The sequence below is a fragment of the Bufo bufo genome, chromosome 1 (genome assembly GCF_905171765.1).
Source record: "Bufo bufo chromosome 1, aBufBuf1.1, whole genome shotgun sequence".
Classification (NCBI taxonomy): Eukaryota; Metazoa; Chordata; class Amphibia; order Anura; family Bufonidae; genus Bufo; species Bufo bufo.
Window position 1 is genome coordinate 606,503,281 of NC_053389.1, and position 23,494 is coordinate 606,526,774.

The 23,494-nt window shown below is 43.5% G+C and overlaps 1 protein-coding gene across 2 annotated transcripts in view; it reads right to left on the reverse strand.

The window, feature by feature from the left end:
• SCAPER (S-phase cyclin A associated protein in the ER) overlaps positions 1-23,494 on the reverse strand; it is a 318,889-nt gene that overhangs the window by 142,767 nt on the left and 152,628 nt on the right. For both annotated transcript variants that reach the window (XM_040413608.1, XM_040413607.1), the window contains exons 17-19: positions 21,400-21,481; positions 19,281-19,433; positions 12,725-12,832 (exon numbers count right to left, since the gene is read on the reverse strand). In XM_040413608.1, the coding sequence (XP_040269542.1) occupies positions 12,725-12,832; positions 19,281-19,433; positions 21,400-21,481 (343 nt within the window). The remainder of the gene's footprint in view (positions 1-12,724; positions 12,833-19,280; positions 19,434-21,399; positions 21,482-23,494) is intronic.

Below are 23,494 nucleotides of genomic sequence, written 5' to 3' on the forward strand. Positions count from 1 at the left end.
ATATTTTAACCTGAGGGATGACTGCACATTGAAAACTAACTGTACTCCGTAAACATACGTCAGATACACATGATAGTTTAACCAGAGGAGGTGACAGATCTGTTTATTTCATGCTGCGGAAGCACTGACTGCAGGAGCATTAATAGCCGTCTGCATTAGCTCTTCTACCTGCAGGTTAGTCTTCAGCACTCTGCATGTTTCAGCATATTTTTAAGTTCATTTGGAAAAGACTTCCATTTTTCTATTTTCCAATTATCTTTTATAGCATGCGCTGCTGTTTAATCTTAAAATCATAAATGAAGTTTAAACCCCTGCTGACATCTTAAATGTTTATATGGCAATTGGCTAAGGTTATTTGTCTGCTGGTGGGAAGGCTTCTGTATGATGACAGCAAGCAGGACACAGTAGATTCACCTACATGCTAACGAGAATTTCAAATTAACCATACGGCAAATTAATTCACATTCGTTTAAGAACTTATGGCTATCCAATAAATAAAACAGTTGTGGACTTGTTCTCACATCCGTTTGGATGTTGTAGGAGACTATGTCTCTGTTCAGACTTTGCAGACTGCATTACCTTAAAGAAAATATGTCACTGATCATTTTTTTTTCTGCCAGGCTAAACCAGATAGTGACACATATCTTTTTTTTCTACTCGGTTATTATTTTCCAATTCTACATTTTTTTGTTCTATTTCCTGAACATGATTATGGGGGCTGCCATATTGTTTAAGGTGTTGGAGAGATGCTTTACAGCAGTCACTAAGGGCGACCATAGACAAAATGGACAGGAGGGGACCTCACTGACTTCTATGGAAGGTTTTTTTTCTAGGCATGCTCTGTGACCTGTGCAGATCTTGTGTTACTTACATATAGGTGATATCTATCATTGTAATCCTGGTTGTGAAGACAATGATGAAAAGTGATCTGTATACACCAAGAAGTGGCGCCTATTATTATGCTTAGTGGCCAGTGTGAGGACTGCAAACATTTTAGGATTTTTCTTTTTAAACTATAGATTGTAACATGGAAAATTAAAAATAAATAACACAAGTTGGATAGCACTGCATGTTCCTGCAGTATTGCGTTGGGTTCACCAATCCATATGCAATTTAAACTGAGAGATTTTCCCTTTTGCCCACTACTGTAAGTAATAGAAGGTCGTGAGGTCATAACTAATTGAACCCCCAAGATGCCTAAATTGAAGGAGATGTATCCCCCTTCAGCTTTCTCTTGGGGCCCAAAGGCATTGTGCAGAAAACTGCAGTTTCAATTACTATGCTTTCCCTTTAAGTGCAAGGATATGGTGTGTTATACAATAAATCATAACTACTGGTGTCCCTAGAAGTACTATGTTACACCTATTAATCCTGCACCTACCTGATTAACTAAGACTTAACTTTTATTTGTTATCCTACTAATAATACTTATATTAATAACTAGATCTTTAAAACTTCCAGTACATCGCAGCATTTTATATCTGTTTGATTTCCCTGTCAGGATGTCACCAGACCAGGTTCACTACTGCAGGGTGAATAGACACTCGTGCCTGTCTGGCTGCGCGCTGCCAGTATTGTATGAGGGCACTGTGTTATAACTTAACACTATGCTGCTAAGCTGCAGAGATGTCCTGTTTTAAAATTAGAGCTTCACGCTGCCCCCCGACATGTTTCGCCGTGTGCCGGCGTCTTCAGGGTTTAGGGCAGAGTCTGCCCTAACCCCTGAAGACGCCGGCACACGGCGAAACATGTCGGGGGGCAGCGTGAAGCTCTAATTTTAAAACAGCACATCTCTGCAGCTTAGCAGCATAGTGTTAAGTTATAACACAGTGCCCTCATACAATACTGGCAGCGCGCAGCCAGACAGGCACGAGAACTGCAGTTTAAAGGGAACCGGTCACCTGGATTTTGTGTATAGAGCTGAGGACATGGGTTCCTAGATGCCCGCTAGCACATCTGCAATATCCAGTCCCCATAGCTCTGTGTGCTTTTATTGTGTAAAAAAAAACGATTTGATACATATGCAAATTAACCTGAGATGAGTCCTGTAGGTGAGATGAGTCAGGGACAGGACTCATCTCAGGTTAATTTGCATATGCATCAAATCGTTTTTTTTTTTACACAATAAAAGCACACAGAGCTATGGGGACTGGGTATTGCGGATGTGCTAGTGGCCATCTAGCAACCCATGTCCTCAGCTCTATACACAAAATCCCGGTGACAGGTTCCCTTTAACCCTATTTTAACCACCTCAGCCCCCAGTGCTTAAACACCCTGAAAGACCAGGCCACTTTTTACACTTCTGACCTACACTACTTTCACCGTTTATTGCTCGGTCATGCAACTTACCACCCAAATGAATTTTACCTCCTTTCTTCTCACTAATAGAGCTTTCATTTGGTGGTATTTCTTTGCTGCTGACATTTTTACTTTTTTTGTTATTAATCGAAATTTAACGATTTTTTTGCAAAAAAATGACATTTTTCACTTTCAGTTGTAAAATTTTGCAAAAAAAACTACATCCATATATAAATTTTGCTCTAAATTTATTGTTCTACATGTCTTTGATAAAAAAAAAAATGTTTGGGTAAAAAAAAAAATGCTTTGGGTAAAAGTTATAGCGTTTACAAACTATGGTACAAAAATGTGAATTTCCGCTTTTTGAAGCAGCTCTGACTTTCTGAGCACCTGTCATGTTTCCTGAGGTTCTACAATGCCCAGACAGTACAAACACCCCACAAATGACCCCATTTCGGAAAGTACACACCCTAAGGTATTCGCTGATGGGCATAGTGAGTTCATAGAACTTTTTATTTTTTGTCACAAGTTAGCGGAAAATGATGATTTTTTTTTTTTTTTTCTTACAAAGTCTCATATTCCACTAACTTGTGACAAAAAATAAAAACTTCTATGAACTCACTATGCCCATCACGAAATACCTTGGGGTCTCTTCTTTCCAAAATGGGGTCACTTGTGGGGTAGTTATACTGCCCTGGCATTCTAGGGGCCCAAATGTGTGGTAAGGAGTTTGAAATCAAATTCTGTAAAAAATGACCTGTGAAATCCGAAAGGTGCTCTTTGGAATAGGGGCCCCTTTGCCCACCTAGGCTGCAAAAAAGTGTCACACATCTGGTATCTCCGTACTCAGTAGAAGTTGGGGAATGTGTTTTGGGGTGTCATTTTACATATACCCATGCTGGGTGAGAGAAATATCTTGGCAAAAGACAACTTTTCCCATTTTTTTTATACAAAGTTGGCATTTGACCAAGATATTTCTCTCACCCAGCATGGGTATATGTAAAAAGACACCCCAAAACACATTCCTCAACTTCTCCTGAATACAGAGATACCAGATGTGTGACACTTTTCTGCAGCCTAGGTGGGCAAAGGGGCCCATATTCCAAAGAGCATCTTTCGGATTTCACAGGTCATTTTTTACAGAATTTGATTTCAAACTCCTTACCACACATTTGGGCCCCTAGAATGCCAGGGCAGTATAACTACCCCACAAGTGACCCCATTTTGGAAAGAAGACACCCCAAGGTATTCCGTGAGGGGCATGGCGAGTTCCTAGAATTTTTTATTTTTTGTCACAAGTTAGTGGAAAATGCTCATTTTTTTTATTTTTTTTATACAAAGTCTCATATTCCACTAACTTGTGACAAAAAATAAAAACTTCCATGAACTCACTATGCCCATCAGCGAATACCTTGGGGTCTCTTCTTTCCAAAATGGGGTCACTTGTGGGGTAGTTATACTGCCCTGGCATTCTAGGGGCCCAAATGTGTGGTAAGGAGTTTGAAATCAAATTCTGTAAAAAATGACGAGTGAAATCCGAAAGGTGCTCTTTGGAATATGGGCCCCTTTGCCCACCTAGGCTGCAAAAAAGTGTCACACATGTGGTATCTCCGTATTCAGTAGAAGTTGGGGAATGTGTTTTGGGGTGTCTTTTTACATATACCCATGCTGGGTGAGATAAATATCTTGGTCAAATGCCAACTTTGTATAAAAAAAATGGGAAAAGTTGTCTTTTGCCAAGATATTTCTCTCACCCAGCATGGGTATATGTAAAATGACACCCCAAAACACATTCCCCACCTTCTACTGAATACGGAGATACCAGATGTGTGACACTTTTTTGCAGCCTAGGTGGGCAAAGGGGCCCATATTCCAAAGAGCACCTTTCGGATTTCACTCGTCATTTTTTACAGAATTTGATTTCAAACTCCTTACCACACATTTGGGCCCCTAGAATGCCAGGGCAGTATAACTACCCCACAAGTGACCCCATTTTGGAAAGAAGAGACCCCAAGGTATTCGCTGATGGGCATAGTGAGTTCATGGAAGTTTTTATTTTTTGTCACAAGTTAGTGGAATATGAGACTTTGTATGAAAAAAATAAAAATAAAAAAATCATCATTTTCCACTAACTTGTGACAAAAAAATAAAAAATTCTAGGAACTCGCCATGCCCCTCACGGAATACCTTGGGGTGTCTTCTTTCCAAAATGGGGTCACTTGTGGGGTAGTTATACTGCCCTGGCATTTTCCAGGGGCCCTAATGGGTGGTAAGTAGGTAAATGACCTATGAAATCCTAAAGGTGCTCTTTGGAATGTGGGCCCCTTTGCCCACCTAGGCTGCAAAAAAGTGTCACACATGTGGTATCTCCGTATTCAGGAGAAGTTGGGGAATGTGTTTTGGGGTGTCTTTTTACATATACCCATGCTGGGTGAGAGAAATATCTTGGCAAAAGACAACTTTTCCCATTTTTTTATACAAAGTTGGCATTTGACCAAGATATTTATCTCACCCAGCATGGGTATATGTAAAATGACACCCCAAAACACATTCCCCAACTTCTCCTGAGTACGGCGATACCAGATGTGTGACACTTTTTTGCAGCCTAGATGCGCAAAGGGGCCCAAATTCCTTTTAGGAGGGCATTTTTAGACATTTGGATACCAGACTTCTTCTCACGCTTTGGGGCCCCTAGAATGCCAGGGCAGTATAAATACCCCACATGTGACCCCATTTTGGAAAGAAGACACCCCAAGGTATTCAATGAGGGGCATGGCGAGTTCATAGAATTTTTTTTTTTTGTCCCAAGTTAGCGGAAATTGATATTTTTAATTTTTTTCTCACAAAGTCTCCCGTTCGGCTAACTTGGGACAAAAATTTCAATCTTTCATGGACTCAATATGCCCCTCACGGAATACCTGGGGGTGTCTTCTTTCCGAAATGGGGTCACATGTGGGGTATTTATACTGCCCTGGCATTCTAGGGGCCCTAAAGCGTGAGAAGAAGTCTGGAATATAAATGTCTAAAAAATTTTACGCATTTGGATTCCGTGAGGGGTATGGTGAGTTCATGTGAGATTTTCTTTTTTGTCACAAGTTAGTGGAATATGAGACTTTGTAAGAAAAAAAATAAAAAATTCTGCTAACTTGGGCCAAAAAAATGTCTGAATGGAGCCTTACAGAGGGTGATCAATGACAGGGGGGGTGATCAATGACAGGGGGGGTGATCAATGACAGGGGGGTGATCAGAGAGTCTATATGGGGTGATAACCACAGTCATTGATCACGCCCCTGTAAGGCTTTATTCAGACGTCCGTATGCGTTTTGCGGATCCGATCCATCTATCAGTGGATCCGTAAAAATCATGCGGACATCTGAATGGAGCTTTACAGGGGGTTGATCAATGACAGGGGTGTAATCAATGACAGGGGGGTGATCAGGGAGTCTATATGGGGTGATAACCACAGTCATTGATCACGCCCCTGTAAGGCTTCATTCAGACGTCCGTATGCGTTTTGCGGATCCGATCCATCTATCAGTGGATCCGTAAAAATCATGCGGACATCTGAATGGAGCTTTACAGGGGGTTGATCAATGACAGGGGGGTAATCAATGACAGGGGGGTGATCAGGGAGTCTATATGGGGTGATCACCACAGTCATTGATCATGCCCCTGTAAGGCTTTATTCAGACGTCCGTATGCGTTTTGCGGATCCGATCCATCTATCAGTGGATCCGTAAAAATCATGCGGACATCTGAATGGAGCTTTACAGGGGGTTGATCAATGACAGGGGTGTAATCAATGACAGGGGGGTGATCAGGGAGTCTATATGGGGTGATAACCACAGTCATTGATCACGCCCCTGTAAGGCTTCATTCAGACGTCCGTATGCGTTTTGCGGATCCGATCCATCTATCAGTGGATCCGTAAAAATCATGCGGACGTCTGAATGGAGCTTTACAGGGGGTTGATCAATGACAGGGGTGTAATCAATGACAGGGGGGTGATCAGGGAGTCTATATGGGGTGATCAGGGGCTAATAAGGGGTTAATAAGTGACGGGGGGGGGGGGTGTAGTGTAGTGTAGTGGTGCTTGGTGGGACTTTACTGAGCTACCTGTGTCCTCTGGTGGTCGATCCAAACAAAGGGGACCACCAGAGGACCAGGTAGCAGGTGTTTTGATAACAGCGTCTAATATACCTGTTAGGGGTTAAAAAAAACACATCTCCAGCCTGCCAGCGAACGATCGCCGCTGGCAGGCTGGAGATCAACTCTCTTACCTTCCGTTCCTGTGAGCGCGCGCGCCTGTGTGCGCGCGTTCACAGGAAATCCCGGCTCACGCGAGATGACGCGTATATGCGTCGCTGAGCGCAGGGCTGCCACCTCCGGAACGCGAATCTGCGTACAGCGGTCCGGAGGTGGTTAAATAACTCTGCTTGCTGTTAGTAAAAGGAAAAATGGGAAGAAAGGGATGCAAATGAGCTTTTAAAGGGGTTGTCCGAGTTATTTTTTTGTTCTTTCTATGTTCCTAACTTGGTAAATATAACAGCCTTCCAATTACCGTATTTTTCGCTTTATAAGACGCACCTGATGATAAGACGCACCTAGACTTTTGAGGAGGAAAATAAGAAAAAAAATATTTTAACCAAAAAGGTGTGCTTTTGCTGGGTTTTGAACTAATGGTGGTCTGTGGATGACGCACTGTTATGGGGGGACCTGTGGATGACGCACTGTTATGGGGGGACCTGTGGATGACGCACTGTTATGGGGGAACCTGTGGATGACGCACTGTTATGGGGGGACCTGTGGATGACACTGTTATGGGGGGACCTGTTGATGACACTGTTATGGGGGGACCTGTGGATGACACTGTTATGGGGGGACCTGTGGATGACACTGTTATGGGGGGACCTGTGGATGACACTGTTATGGGGGGACCTGTGGATGACGCTGTTATGGGGGGACCTGTGGATGACGCATTGTTATGAGGGGGATGTAGCATCATATATAGCATCTTATGTAATGGGGGTCACTATTCACACAGGGACAATATACTGTGACACATATGATACTGTGACCAGCATAAGATCATCTTATGCTGGTCACAGTATCATATGTGTCACAGTATATTGTCCTGTGTGAATAGTGACCCCCATTACACCACAGTGCACACAGACTTTATATGTAAAATCTTTTAATGGCTCTGCTTTCTTCTATACCAGTACTCACTATAAAAGCAGCAGTCCGGCCAGCACGTGACGTCACTCACTCACTCAGTCACGCTCCTGCCAGCTTCATTAATGAAGTGGGAGGAGCATGACCGAGTGAGTGACGTCACGTGCCGGCTGGACCGCTGCTTTCATAGTGAGTACTGTTATAGAAGAAAGCAGAGTGTAATGAAGCCGTTTTCATATGTAAAGTCTATTATCTTCAAGCAGTATCTCTGCTTTTAACTAGGGCAATCCTCTGTAGTAGTACACCTTACTATGAAAGCGGCAGGCAGGGCAGCAGCGTAATCTCGCGATGCTCACTCATTCATGAAGGAAGTGGGAGGAGCGTGAATGAGTGAGAATCGCGAGGTTACGCTGCCGCTCTGCCTGCCGCTTTCATAGTAAGGTGTACTACTACAGAGGATTGCCCTAGTTAAAAGCAGAGATACTGCTTGAAGATAATAGACTTTACATGTGATAATTGCCGTGAGCGGGGCCGGATGTATTACAGTACAGTGACTGCATCGGGCCCCGCCGCGAGCGTTCCCAGCCTCCGTCCCCTCCTCCCACCCCTCTGATACATCGCGGCTTGCGATGTATCAGCGTCACCAAAGTAAACATGGCAGTGTTCGCTTTATAAGACGCACTGCCATTTCCCCCCCACTTTTGGGGGGGAAAAAGTGCGTCTTATAAAGCGAAAAATACGGTAACTCACTTTATCTCCAGTGGCTGGTTTCTCAGATTTCACTGAGGGTCACATGACCTGTGATGTCAGCTTCTCTCCCTGCTCTGATAATGTTTGTTTACAAGCCTGTAAACGAGATGTCACTGTGCTGGCCACGCCCCCCTTCACTGCCGAGCTGTCTGCTCTCTCCTAGGATTCTTAACCCCTTCAGCTGCACAGACTGGCTAGCTGCAGCAGGCAGTGAGGAGACAATTCTGGGCACAGGATCTGACAGACTAGAGAGAGCATTGCACAAGAAGGTAGGGGGAAAATCCTGTGTGTATTAACATTGTCATTATACAGCTGGGACTTGTAGTTCTACACTTACAAATTGCTGTTGATTCTCTCAGCAGGCAGACATATCACTCAGGGCAGCTCTTGTATTCTACTCCCTTAGCAGTTTTATTATACAGCTGGGACTTGTAGTCCTACACATACACCATGCTGCTGATTCTCCCAGCAGGCAGACATGTCATTTAGGGCAGTACTTGTATTAACTCCCTTAGCAGAGCAGGGGGAGGGGCAGAGAGTGTTTTTATTGCATGTAAAGAAAAGGGCCAAAAAAGAACCAGGGAAATGAGGAAATATATATATATTTTTTTGCATAAAACTTGCTTAGCTCAGTTATATATTGCTGCCCATCAGATTTTCAGTGCTATATATTTTTTTTCCATAACTCGGACAACCCCTTTAACAAGCTCTGCCTCCAATGCCACCAGATGTAAGGCAGCTATCCTATAAGTCAATATTCAACCTTATAAATAGGCCTTGAGACATGACTTGGATATTAAATAAGCCAGCATCTCATCTGCAGACAGCGTTTTCGGGGTGATTGCCCCTCATCAGTGCAGGGAAGAGAGTACTTGCTTAACTGGGTGAGAGGCCTGTGTCCAGGTAAGGGGGGAACTATTTATCCCCAAGGACAGATAGTACCCCCCAAAAGGAAAAATTCAATGATTACAAGTCCTAAGCTGATACACTGTAACAAGCCAGGTACACAATATGGAGGCTCTCACTTGGAAGAACTCATTGTGTATATGGAAAATCACCCACCTTTTCCCCACAAGCAGTAAGTGGGGATGCCCATAAACCAGTAACCAGTAACCAATCTATAAAATCTTACATAGAATATCTTAGCCTGTCAGTACCCGTAGAGGTTTTGATCAGGCTTTCTGAAGCTGTTCTGAAGCTAAAACCAGAAGTGAATTCACAAAACAGAAGAAACTGAATCTGCCTGTTATACTTTCTATGTCTCTTTATGATCCCTTTAAGATCCACACCTTGTATTAGTTTAAAAAACTACATCAGAAATCTTGAGCGTATACAGGCAGCCTTATATGTTTTATATTTTGAACCCCTTCCTGCCCACATAAAAGAATGGGCTTCTGGTGCAAGGAATGTGCCATTAGCCTTTCAGTCTATGTGTTGAGCTTGATAGCACTATACACTTCTGCAGTATTGCGCAGTACTGTGATGGGAAACGGAAAACCATTTACTGAGCATTTAGGACAGCTTCACACTAGCGTTACAGAGATCCAGTAGGCAGGTTGTTGCAGGGCTATTTGTCCAGCCGATTCTCGCCATATTTGCCGGATTGTGGCCAGAACCCTGCCGATCCTAATTATAGTTAATGGGGCCGGCAGGCATTCAGGTAGCGTTCGAGAATGCCGGACACAGAGAGCTCCGGCAGGCTGTTCCCTGCCTGAAGAGCCTGTCGGATGTCTGTAATGCTAGTGTGAAACTAGCCTTACCTGGTTTACTCCGACCCTATGTGCTTTCTATACCTGGTCAATCATCATTATTCACAGATGCATCTAAAGCTAAGACAGGGTCTTTGTTTCCAGTCCTTAACAATATCATACATTACACCATAATTGACATTGTTAAGAACAATTATTGTCGTAAAACTTGATTCAGTGAACAAATAACCTTCAAACAGAACATGAAAAATGTATAGAAAAAATAATTGTCATCCTGTTTCTGACCATTTTCACTAAATAAGGCCTCATGCACACGGCCGTTGTTTGGGTCCGCATCCGAGCCGCCGTTTTGGCGGCTCGGATGCGGACCCATTCACTTCAATGGGGCCGCAAAAGATGCGGACAGCACTCCGTGTGCTGTCCGCATCCGTTGCTCTGTTCCGTGGCCCTGCTAAAAAAATATAACATGTCCTATTCTTGTCCGTGTTTTGCGGACAAGAATAGGCATTATATTGAAGGCTGTCCGTGCCGTTCCGCAAATTGCGGAACGCGCACGGACGCTATCCGTGTTTTGCGGATCCGCAATTTGCGGACCGCAAAACACACCACGGTCGTGTGCATGAGGCCTAAGACCTACAAAATCAACGGATATTAACTCCTATTTTATATAATTAGAAAGCTCCACGTGTACCGCACAAAAAGAAAGAACATGTTTGGAAAAGAGTTGACTTTGGAATGAAGTCCCAAAACAATTCAAGGTCATGAAAAGGCTTGGCTGAGTGTGCATGTGTTCTCAATACGGAGAAGGAAACGGGCATGTTAAAGGGCACCTGTCAGCAGATTTGCACCTATGACACTGGCTGACCTGTAACATGTGCACATAGCAGCTAAAGGCATCTGTGTTGGTCCCATGTATGTGCCTGAGAAAAATGATGTTTTAATATATGCAAATGAGCCTCTAGGAGCAACGGGGGCATTGCTATTACACCTAGAGGCGCCTCTTGCTCTGCAACATCTCCACTTTGATTGATAGGGCCAGGGGTGATGATGTTTTCACTGCTTGACACCTGTCAATCAAAGTGGAGAGGGCGTGGCATTTGCAGAGAGAGCAGAGCCTCTAAGTGTAACGGCAACGCCCCCGTTGCTCCTAGAGGCTCATTTGCATGCATTAAAACATCATTTTTCCCAGCAATACGGGCAAGTATGAACATAGATAGGAGCAACATACACTGCCTGTCCAAAAAAAAAGTCGCCACAAAAAAAAGGTCACACACTCTAATATTTAGTTGGACCGCCTTTAGCTTTGATTACGGCACGCATTCGCTGTGGCATTGTTTCGATAAGCTTCTGCAATGTCACAAGATTTATTTCCATCCAGTGTTGCATTAATGTTTCACCAAGATGTTGCATTGATGATGGTAGAGTCTGACTGCTGCGCAAAGCCTTCTCCAGCACATCCCAAAGATTATCAATGGGGTTAAGGTCTGGACTCTGTGGTGGCTAATCCGTGTGTGAAAATGATGTCTCATGCTCCCTGAACCACTCTTTCACAATTTGAGCCCGATGAATCCTGGCATTGTCATCTTGGAATATGCCCGTGCCATCAGGGAAGAAAAAAATCCATTGATGGAATAACCTGGTCATTCAGTATGTTCAGGTAGTCAGCTGACCTCATTCTTGGAGCACATACTGTTGCTGAACCTAGACCTGACCAACTGCAGCAACCCCAGATCATAGCACTGCCCCCACAGGCTTGTACAGTAGGCACTAGGCATGATGGGTGCATCACTTCATCTGCCTCTCTTCTTACCCTGATGCGCCCATCACTCTGGAACAGGGTAAATCTGGACTCGTCAGACCACATGACCTTCTTCCATTGCTCCAGAGTCCAATCTTTATGCTCCCTAGCAAATTTAAGCCTTTTTTTTTCTGGTTTGCCTCACTGATTAGTGGTTTTCTTACGGCTACACAGCTGTTCAGTCCCAATCCCTTGAGTTCCCTTCGCATTGTGCGTGTGGAAATGCTCTTACTTTCACTATTAAACATAGCCCTGAGTTCTACTGTTGTTTTTCTTCGATTTTGATTTCACCAAACATTTAAGAGATCGCTGATCACGATCATTCAGGATTTTTTTCCCGCCACATTTCTTCCTCGAATACGATGAGTCCCCACTATCCTTCCAGTTTTTAATAATGCGTTGGACAGTTCTTAACCCAATTTTAGTAGTTTCTGCATTCTCCTTAGATGTTTTCTCTTCTTGATGCATGCCAATGATTTGACCCTTCTCAAACAGACTAACGTCTTTTCCACGACCACGAGATGTGTCTTTCGACATGGTTGTTTAAGAAATGAGAAGCAACTCATTGCATCAGTTGGGGTTAAATAACTTGTTGTCAGCTGAAAGATAATCGCCCATGCAGTAATTATCCAATAGGAGGCTCATAACTATTTGCTTAGTTAAATCCTGGTGGCGACTTTTTTTTTGGACAGGTGTAGATGCCTTTAGCTGCCAAGCACACATGCAACAGGTCAGCCAGTTTCATAGATTCTAACTGACTGATCCTTCATAGCCCCTGATATCTGCCAACAGGGGGAGAGTCTGCAATCCCACAATCACATGAAACAGTTGGCTGTCTTGCTAAAATAGTTGGGTTTAGTTGACTGTACTCATGTGTATGTGCATCTTCAGTACTAACGTAAAATGAAATAACACTGTAATCACTACAGTGATATTAGGTTAATATATAAAAAAAAGTACATGTATGCAATGACAGGCTAATTTTTGTACTCACCACCTCTTCGTCTGATAATTCCCGGCCCTGGATGCTGCTGTTTTCCCGCACAGTTAATTGGTGTCTCTTTCCTTTAATATGGCTGAAGAGATAAACCTCAGAAGAAATCTGTCAGGAAGAGTCAAGAAAGCATAAATAAAAAAAAATCTTTAGCAAGAGATATTCCATTGTACACTATACTCATCATGTTACTTGTTTAGGTAAAATAGCACAAAGGAGAAAGGGTAACTAGAAGATAATGGAAGTTAAAGGGAATGTATCACCTATACTTTTTTATCAATGGAAACCACATACTTTTATTTCTTTCTAACCAGTTTTTTTTATCTTTTAATTGCAGATTTTGTATCTTGTTTCCTGTACATGATCATGGAGGCTGCCATCTGTCCCATAAAATAAAGGGTCACTGAGTCTTCAGAGGTTTTGATCGGTGCATTCTGAGCACTGAAACCACGAACAATTCCTAGAACGAGGAGCCAAAAGTGTTGACATATCACGCTCTCTCTACTCACTGCAGTGGACGGAACAGAGAATGGACCATAGACTTTGTATTAAGTATGTCTTGCTTCCACTCCTGCAGTGATGGAACAGTGTGATGTGAGAGCACTTCTCTCTCCCTGTTCTAGCGATTGGTTGGGGCCCCACCACTCAGACCCCTACTGATCAAAACTTGTCATATGTCTCTATGACATATCAAATGTTTTATGAAAAAGAAGTGACCATTTAATGTAGAAATTAAAAGCAGAAAACAGGGAGACACTGAGGACTCTCCTGCATAACGGAAACGGGACGGATCCTTTATGCAGCCCATAGACTTCTATTATGATGAAATATATAACAGAATGCATTCCCTTATGCATTGTGACATTGAATTCTGTTATGGTCCGTGGTAACGGAATCCATAATGCAATTCAGCGTAAACCCGAACTTCAAAAACTGGAGTTCGCTCATCCCTACTCTAGAGGCCGTCCCCATCTGCCATTAGCTGCTCCCCCCCCCGACACCGGATGTTTTCATCCGTGTGCAGGGAGAAGCAGCAGCGGCGGTGCGGGGACCAGCAGCGCCGCAGGGAGAGGGGTAAGTATATTCCATGTGGGGGGCCCAGCACATGGGGGGACACTTTATACTCTTCGATAACCCCTTTAAGCAAGCCTTCAGCATCTATTCTTCATCGGCTGGATCTTGCCAAACAGTTCTTCACTAAGGCCTTCACCCCTGCTGAACAAAATTATTCTATCAAGAAACTGGGAGTTGCTGGTCATCAAGTTGGCCCTAAAGAATAGTATCATCTATTGGAGGGTGCCAGTCACCCAGTTATCATTTACGCCGATCACAAGATTCTGACCATGCCCTTGTCAAGACAGCTGGTCTCTATTTTGCCCAATTTAAAGGTGGACTTGCAGTGCTCGATATTTGGGCAGATTATCGGGAAGGAACGATCTCGTGAATGCTCGTTCCTGACAATCTGACAGTCTAAATGTCCCGCCGATCACCTTATGAACGAGCGAAATGCTCGTTCATAGGGTGATCCTGTCGTTCATGCAAACACACTAATTATTGTTTCTGGGCAGCAGATCGTGCTGTCTAAACAGCGATCTTCTACCCAGAAACAATCATTCTGTATGGGGACGAGGGATCGCAATAGCCATCCCTTGTCTCATACTGTGAAGGAGATCGCTGCATGTAAATATAGCAGTCTGCTTCACTGACGACCAGCCGACTGTCAGGAAGGAACGCTTCCTTCCTGACAATCGGCTGTTACATTGGGACCTGTAAACCCACCGCAGATAAAAATGCCAAAGTGGATGCTCTGACCCATTCCTTGACCCTGCTGACCAGGTGGAAGAGCCCCAGCATATCATTTATCCTGCCCATATTGTTTCTGTTGCTCCTGTCTAGGTAAAAGATATTTTGCTTGGCAAGACATTTGTTCTATTGGCCTAGAGCAGTGATGTCGAACCTTTTAGAGACCGAGTGCCCAAACTGCAACCCAAAACCCACTTATTTATTGCAAAGTGCCAACACGGCAATTTAACCAGAATACTACAGTCCAATATTATATCTTCCATGTACTTTATCACTTATCTATAATAGCCTGCCTACATTCAGTGCCCTGCCTGTGCTGTTCATAGTGCGCCCTGCGCTGATGAATTCCATTAGAAATCTAAGGCATATTGGTAGACTGTAGAGTTTTTCCAGGGGCGGGTGCCCACAGAAAGGGCTCGGAGTGCCGCCTCTGGCACCCGTGCCATAGGTTCGCCACCACTGGCCTAGAGAAACCAGGTACTGACCTGGGGTCATTGCTGGAAAGTTGCAGGTAATCCTGTTCTTTGTAAAACTTCCAACCTCATAACCCAATAATATTGGTGGCCCACTGTGTCCAAGGACACCCGGGAGTTTGCTGCTGCTTGTATCACTCTCTCTTCTATTGCCTGTACCCGAAATCCCAAAGCAGCATATCGCCATGGATTTCATCACGGATTTCCCTTGGTTACACAGTAATTTGGGTGTTGGTGGTGGTGGTAGATTGATTTTTGAAGATGGCCCACTTCGTGCCCCTGGATGGTCTCCTTTTAGCCAGCCACCTATTAAATTATTCATGAAACAAATTTGATTGCAAATGGTGTTTCTGCGCCACCCTCGCTAATCTGAAAAGTGGGAGTAGCAAGGGCAGAAGTAGGCGCGGCCAGCAAGTTTGCCACATTTATCTTCATTTGAGCGTTTTCAGGCACAATAGAAGACATAAATCTACAGCAGCTCAGAGCTGCTGCAGATTTCACTCTGATGCACAGACAGATGGAGTTGCACATAATTTATAACAAGGCCTGCATCCCGGCAGCGCAGAAGATTTCAGTGTAAAACGGCCTTTGCTCAATCTGCCCCATAGTGTCAGTATACATTCACATTCTGAAGAGCTGTTTGTAAACTACTGGATATCAAATTGGATTTCTTATCTGCTTACTGTCCACAGACGAACGAGCATGCGTAATGCATCAACCGAATCTTTACAAATTATTTACGTCATTTCACCTTTGCATGTCAGGATCCTTGGGCCGCTTTTTTCCCATGGGCAGAGATTTCTTAAAATAATCATTCCAGTGAATCCATCGGCAAGTCTCCATTTTTCATTGCGTATGGCCACCAACTATTGATTGCCCTTTCTGTGTCTGTTTCTTCTGCTGTACCAGCAACATACTCCTCTGTTGAAAACTTCACTCAGATCTGGCAGGAGAATAAATCCCCTCTTTTGCAGACCTCTGTTTGGATGAAGAAGTTTGCTGACTAGAAACACAGGTCTCAACCTCATTTTCTCTCCAGGGTACAAAGCATGGCTATCTTCTAAGAACATTACTCAAGGTACCCTTGTATAAGCTGGCACCTCATTCGAGGTGTGGAATGAATTAAACCCGTTTTGTTACAAATTGCGTCTTCCAGCCTCTCAACAAATACCAAGTTCATTTCATGTCTATCTTCTCAAATCACTGATCTTTAATTCAGATTTTTCAGAGGGTCTGCCTCTGCTGCCTCCCCGGTCAGCTATGATGGTGTGGACGAGTTGAAGATTCTTCTTGGTTGACTGGAAGGGTTTTTGCCCTTAAAGGGGTATTCCCATCACATACAACGGGGGCATATCGCTAGGATATGTCCCCATTGTCTGATAGGTGCGGGTCCCAGAGAATGAAAACGGAGCGGGCAGAGCTTGGCTATTTTCGGCGGCACCATTGAAATGAATATAGGGCAGCTGCGCATGCGCAGTGTGCCCTCCACTCATTTCCCTGCTCTGTTCTCGTTGTAGGTGCGGGTCCCAGAGGTGGGGTAATATGCCTCCATTGAATGTGATGGTAAAACCCCTTTAAGAGAAGCCCTGTGAACACTATTGCTCATGTCCTGCTTAAGTAATTTCTGCTACTTTCCAGTGGTTGTCCGTAGTCCAGAAGGCTGGACCTGCTGCCTCTCCACTGCCCTCCCATCACAGTCCTGCGATCCATCTTCGGCTGCAAGCCACAACACAACCTGGGCTCCACCTGGCCTGATCTCTCTGCCCATAGGGTGTGCGCTTTCCGTCTTCTAAAGGGCTAGCACGCACCCTAATTTTTCTCCAACCTATGGCTGGCTACTCCAGGGTATTTTAAGCAACTTCCCCTGTGGGAAGGTGTGTGAGCAATAGGTTGATCTAGCTTTCTAGTCCCTGCATATGGTGTGCGGTTCCGTTTGTCTGCCCCCGTACTGACCTCTGCCTGTTTCCTGACTCTGACCTTCCACTGCCTGACCAGACCTCTGCCTGACTATTGTATTGACCCTTTGACTGCCTGCCCTGACCTAACCTCGGCCTGTTACTAAGTAGAAGTTTTGTTTGACCCCCCTCGATGCCGTTGTGGGTCAGCTGTGAAACACAGAGGGACTACTCCAAGAGATAGCAGCCTGGTGGCTCCCTTGTATAGTCTGTAAGCCCAGATCCCTCTATAGGAGTTAAAGGGTGAAAACCAGGGGACTGCCAAGATAGCGCACTTAGGATTAGCTCAAAGTCAAACCTTTTGATTGATGCAGTGGTTCCACACCCACTGGCCATAGCAATAAACAAACAGTGGCAGGAGAACTGAACCAGAGTTACAGTGAACAGCACTGAAGAAAGGGGTGAGTATAACATTTTTATTTTAAGCCATTTTAGGACTTTTCCGAGATTTTTTATTATCTTGAACAACCTTCCTTTAAGAAAGTTAGTCATACCTCACAAAATACTAGACAATTAACATTTATCATGTGTCCACTTAATGTTGGCATAGTTTTGTAAACATTTTTGGGGGGCATGTTAGAAGGTATATAAGTTTAGCAACAAGAAAATTTCCAAAACCTATTTTATAGTCATTAATTCAGTTCTAAAGTGACTTTGAGGGCTCTATATATTAGAAACCCCTATAAATCCTAGCGTGCTGCTTGATTCAAATGCAGGATGCAAAAATGAGGAGCCTTATAGATTTTAGGGCCCTCATGTTTGCAGACACTTTAAAGGGGTTGTCTGGGAATATGAAAAATCTTGATCTAAAACTAAATAATAATAAAACATTTTATTTTTATTTTTTCACAGCACAATTCTAATAAATTCTATGCAAGACTGTGGGGTTAAAATGCTCAATATACCCCTAGACAAATTCCTTGAAGGTTGTTTTAGTGTCTTTCTTTTTTGGCACCTTAAAGGGGTTGCCCAGAAATAAATAACATTTCATAAGTGACACATCACCACTGAAGCCAGTGGTTGGCTACAACACAACAGATGTCCATGCCCTTGTGCAGCTGGAAATAGACAACAGGCTGCGGGCATCACTGAAATGTTTTTTCAAAAGGGGTAATTAGAGAAAAACAAACCAAAATTATTACACAAATTCTCTCGGATGGCAATATCCCATATGTGGTCATAAACAGCTGTTTGGGCACATAGCAGGGCTCAGAAGGAAAGGAGCAGCTTTTGGAGCATGAATGTTGCTGAAAGGTTTTCAAAGAGTCCTAACTATTTTGTTTTTCTGTTGACAGAGCTTTGCCAGGGTTTTTTTTAGGTTCAATGGGGTTTATGGGGTTCACTGTGCGGTATAAATCAAATGTTAATTGCATTCTTTGCATTTATATGAGTACTGTTATACCTAATTTATATAGCATTTTTGCATGTTTTATTACTTTTGGACCATAATTCTAAAAACCATAGAATTTTTATTTTTCCAATGGCAGAGCTGTATCAGGGGTTGGTTTTGCTGGGTGGCCTGTAGGTTTTTTTGTATCTTTTTGGGGTACACATGACTAATAACTTTTTATTCCACTTTTTGGCAGGTGAATTGACCAATAATAGTAATTCCTGTATTTAGATTTATTGTTACAGCTAGAGATGAGCGAAGCAAGCTTCGGATGCTACATCCGAAGCTCGCTTTACAAAAAAATTTGTTATACTACTGTACAGAGATTCATCTCTGTACAGTGTTAGAATGCATGGGCTCTGATGAGCCGAAGTAAGTTATTCACGAAGTTGCGCAAGACTTTGTTGAATAACTTTGGTTATTAATTATTACAGAGATAAACCACTTCAAAACTTGGAACGAAACTTGGCTTCGGTTCCGAGTGGTACCTTGGAACCGAAGCCGAATTTGGTTCCAACGTTTTTCACTGTAATAATCAATTACCGCGCGACTTCGTGAATAACTTACTTCGGCTCATCGGAACCCATACATTCTAATACTGTACAGAGACGAATCTCCGTACAGAATTATAACGAATGTTTTAGTGAAGCAGCTTCGGATGCAGCATCCGAAGTCGCTTTGCTCATCTCTAGTTACAGTGTTCACCGTGTGAGATAAATTTTATAATGATAGTTAGCCTATTAGAACTAATAGGCTTCCTTAGATGGGAAACACTGGCTATTTTCAGGCCTCTAGTTACCGTGGATTGGACACAGCTGTTCTCAATGCAGACAGCATGGGTTCAGCTCCTGAGCTTGTACCACAGTACTCTGAGCAAAGAACCTCCTATTGCAGTGTACATGTATTATGGGTTACGCGAAGGGGATAAGACTTACCATTACTCCACAAAGAGTGCACTGCTTCTTCCGTTCAAAGGGGGTAAGTTTAGGTGCATAGTCTGTGTTTGCATGTCTTCCACTGCTCAATTCCGCTGCTTTTTCTTTCCGTTGTTCAATCTGTTCCAAGTGTCTGCGAACACCTTCATCATGCTGAATTTGACAAATAAGAGCTGTGAGATTGTGAGCTTATGATACATTATTACCACTAAGAATTAACTAGGATGTTTAAACAGTGCCTACGCTAAGTGACCGATGAACGTAAAGTCACTGGCCTAGGAAGAGGCAAGGGGGGGGTGCCCACCGATTTGATATTAATGACCTAGGATAGGCCCTCAATATCGAACTCCTGAAAAAACAGCTGATTGGCAGGGGTCCTGTGTGTCGGACCCCCGCCGATTAGATACTGATTACCTATCCTCTGGATTAGTATTAAAATGTCGGAAAACCCCTTTAAGCCTGAAGTGTATCTTATTTACATGTATTGTGCAGCTGAGTGTTCCCTGTTACCAGATATTCCCCACAAGATAAGAGAAAGGCTGAATTAGGCCTCCTTCACATCTCCGTTAAGGAGATCGAGACCAAATACCAAATGTATTGCATGTAGCGTTTTTTTTTCCTTGCCGAAACCTGCCATATATATATTTTTTGCTATTAAATGATCTACATATTAAGGGTACTTTCACACTAGCATTTTTCTTTTCCGGCACTGAGTTCTGTCACAGGAGCTCAATACCGGAAAAGAACTGATCAGTTTTATCCCCATGCATTCTGAATGGAGAGTAATCCGTTCAGGATGCCATCAGTTCAGTCACTGAACTGCGTTTTGGATGGAGCAAATAGCGCAGAATCCTGCGGTATTATCTCCGTCCAAAATTCCGGATCAGTTGCTGGAATGCCGGATTCGGCATTAATTTTCATCGAAATGTATCCGGCATTAAAGATACCGCAAATCCGGATCCATCCTTCAAAATGTGAAAAAAAAAATATATAGAAATGATTTGTTTGTCCGTATGACAAATGGAGAGACGGATCCGTTCTTGCAATGCATTTGTGAGACGGATCCATCTACAAATGCTGTCCGTTTGCATGCAGATTGCCTGATCCGACGACGGAACTGCTTGCCGGATCACTCTGCCGCAAGTGTGAAAGTAGCCTTACACTAGATGGACTAACCATGTGGTGTAAAGATAGATTAATATATTTTTTTTATAACATATTAATGAGTTATCCTATATTTTTATACTTGGATTTTGGGGTTTTCTCTTTGTAGACCTCTTTATAGCAACTGCATGAAGAAGAACTAGATCAACCATGCGTAATTCAATTAAAATTCCTAGATAAAAAGCCCATTCTCCTATAAGCTAGATTCTGTACCACCGAAGTCCTAAATAATACGTGCATTGTATATGAAACTACAAACTAAGTAATGCAACATGTAGTCACTATCTCCAACTCGAGAGATATATGATTTCTGTAAGCTCCACCAGAAAACACAGAGGCACTCGAAACAGACAGGCTGCCTCCACAGGACTGCATGCTATCCCGATGCCTCTAATCACAACCAGAGTGCTCCTCTGATGGTATAAAGAGGGCTTGTAGCTGGGAAAAGTGAGTCGTATTAGAGAGGTCATGCAGTAATCTGCAGTCTCACAATGCTAATTGACTCTAAAGCCAGGATGCGGTGAAGCAGTAACACAGGAGGCTGCTGGAGAGCGCTCTGCTCACAGATTACATCTAGAGAGGGAGAGACTGGCCCGAGGCACAGGAATCATTTGGGGCGGGGTGCTGACTGAAAGCTTCAGGTCTCAGAGGTGGTTTACTCCAATAGACTAAATGACATGTCCTGTCCTCCCTGCACAAACTAGGTGGGCTACATCCAGCTTATCTGTCCCAATATCTTGCTTTCTAGGCTCCGAAATTAGGTAAGAGAATGCTTTGAATGGTTCCTTCTGCCACGTAACATATACAAAAAAAAAAAAGAACCCCAGGCCATAATTTGTGACTAAATAGAAAACATAGGTATCTTAATTTAATTCCACCTCACCCTCCACATGAGGTATAATGATTATATTCTGACAAATGTGACTGCAGGTCCTCGGAGTCTTAGAATACCAACCTTGAGCTGGATCTTCTTTTGCAGCTCTTCCATAGCCTCTTGCTGTGCTGCTGTCAGAGCGGCCAACCTTTCTTCTCTGTCCCTTTAATTCAGATGTGACATTGATCAGTGATTAATGAACGGAACAGAAAGAAGACAGGACAGGACGTTGTGCAGCTCACAATGTAAGTTAGTTCATGTCAGTAATTATTCTGATTGGCCAAATAGACTTAAATGTGAAGCTGGACTATGGGTAGAATGGCACTCCAGTATGAGAGATAGTGGAAGAAAAGGCCTCTCTAGGACGACCTACGTTGTATTAACTGCTATAGGTACATAGGGGGTCATTTACTATGCTGAAATACATGTATAGTGGTGCAATGGTTAGCTGCACCGATATCTGAAACTTTTCCCCGATAACGCCAGGCCTAAAATAATGGGCATGGCATGGGCAGGGAAGGGATGGCAGGCCCGTCTCCTTCACTATTTTCTACGCCTGTTTCAGGCAAAGAAAATGGTCTAAATGTAAGACAGCTAGGAAGCTGTCTTCCATTTAGAACTGGCGCTGGATGTGTCTCCTCGTAACTCCGGAAAATTCATGGCCAGTTTAGCGCTTTATTAAGACCGACGTCTAAAACGCCGGTCTTCATAAATGTGCCCCATAATTCCTTCATAGGCACAGGCAGTACGAGTGCGGTATTCATTTCTATTATATATGTGGTATCATTCCTTTATAGTTGTTCAAAGAATGGAAAAGAACTCTTTGATGCTATTATTTCAATTCAACACATGAACCAAATGCTGTAAGGCAATGATGTTAAAGCCCAGGCTCACATGTGGACATGATTTTGTAGTTTTAAAGTCTACAAACACATCATCACACGTTCGTGGATATATTGAGTTAATTATTATTTTTATAAATTTTTCAGATCCCTGATATTCTGTTCCTAGTTTCAGGCAATTCTCATATGTTTGCATCCCACCCAGTAATACATTCTGGATGTGAGGTCTCCACATTCACGACCTCCCGCAAAAGGATCTGCTGTTCATATTCTCTATATTTTGATGCAGCCCGTGTGATTAACTCCCCTAAACAGGGGCAGACCGGCCATAGACCCTACAGGGAAGTTTCCTGGTGGGCCGATACCCAATGGGCTGCCTCTGTCCTCCTCATGGCCACCAGCTGGATACATAATGGCCTGATGCCCTCAGCATTATTTAATGCAGGAGCATCAGGTACTTATACACTTGACCAATGGCTGTAGGTGCCCTTCTGAATTCAACTGTATCACCATCCTCAGGATGGTCAAACTGTTAAATACTGTGGGGAGGGCGACAGTAATTTGTGCTGCACTGTGGTATTTGGTTCTGCTGGGGCGGTATTTTGTGCTGCAGTATGGTACTACTGGCCCCGCCTACTTCTGCTGTCCCTGCATATCACAGAACTAAATACCATTGTGCAGCACAAAGTACCTCCCCTGAACCTCTCCCTCTGTAGTGCCCATCAATACCTGCCATGTAATATCTAACCTTGTAACATCTAATATGGATACGGAACATGGAGATTAGGAGGTGAGATGTGGGACACAACACCAGGCCAGCCCTACCTTCAGGATGCTGCCTGGACTTTCTCTAATAATGACTCCTATAGCTCCTTCAGTAGGATGTACCTGGTCAGAGCCAGTAAAATGGGCTCAGGAGGCCCTAAGGGTATCCGCCCACTGGGAAAATTCCCTGTAGGATCTATGGCCAGTCCACGCCTGCGGTTGATGCCATCTTTTAAAAAATATGTTTTTCAAAATGTATGCCCTGTTAGGGTGGATTCACACGTGGAGTAAATGCTGTGGACCTGCATGTTGTAAATCCATAGCATTTACAGCACAAAGTGGAAGACATTTTAGAAATCTCATCCACACATTGTAGAGAAAACCTGCAACGTTAACTAACTTGCTCTGTGGGGTTTTTAAACTGTTGCTGGGGGTTTTACCCACGGCTTTCAACCCTTGCTATGCAAAGGTACAATTTTGGAAAGTTTTTGCAACGGCAAATCCACAGCAGACTCTTCTCCCCTTGTGAGCCCACCCTAGAGCTGAAAGTTTCGTCAGTGATGGGGAGT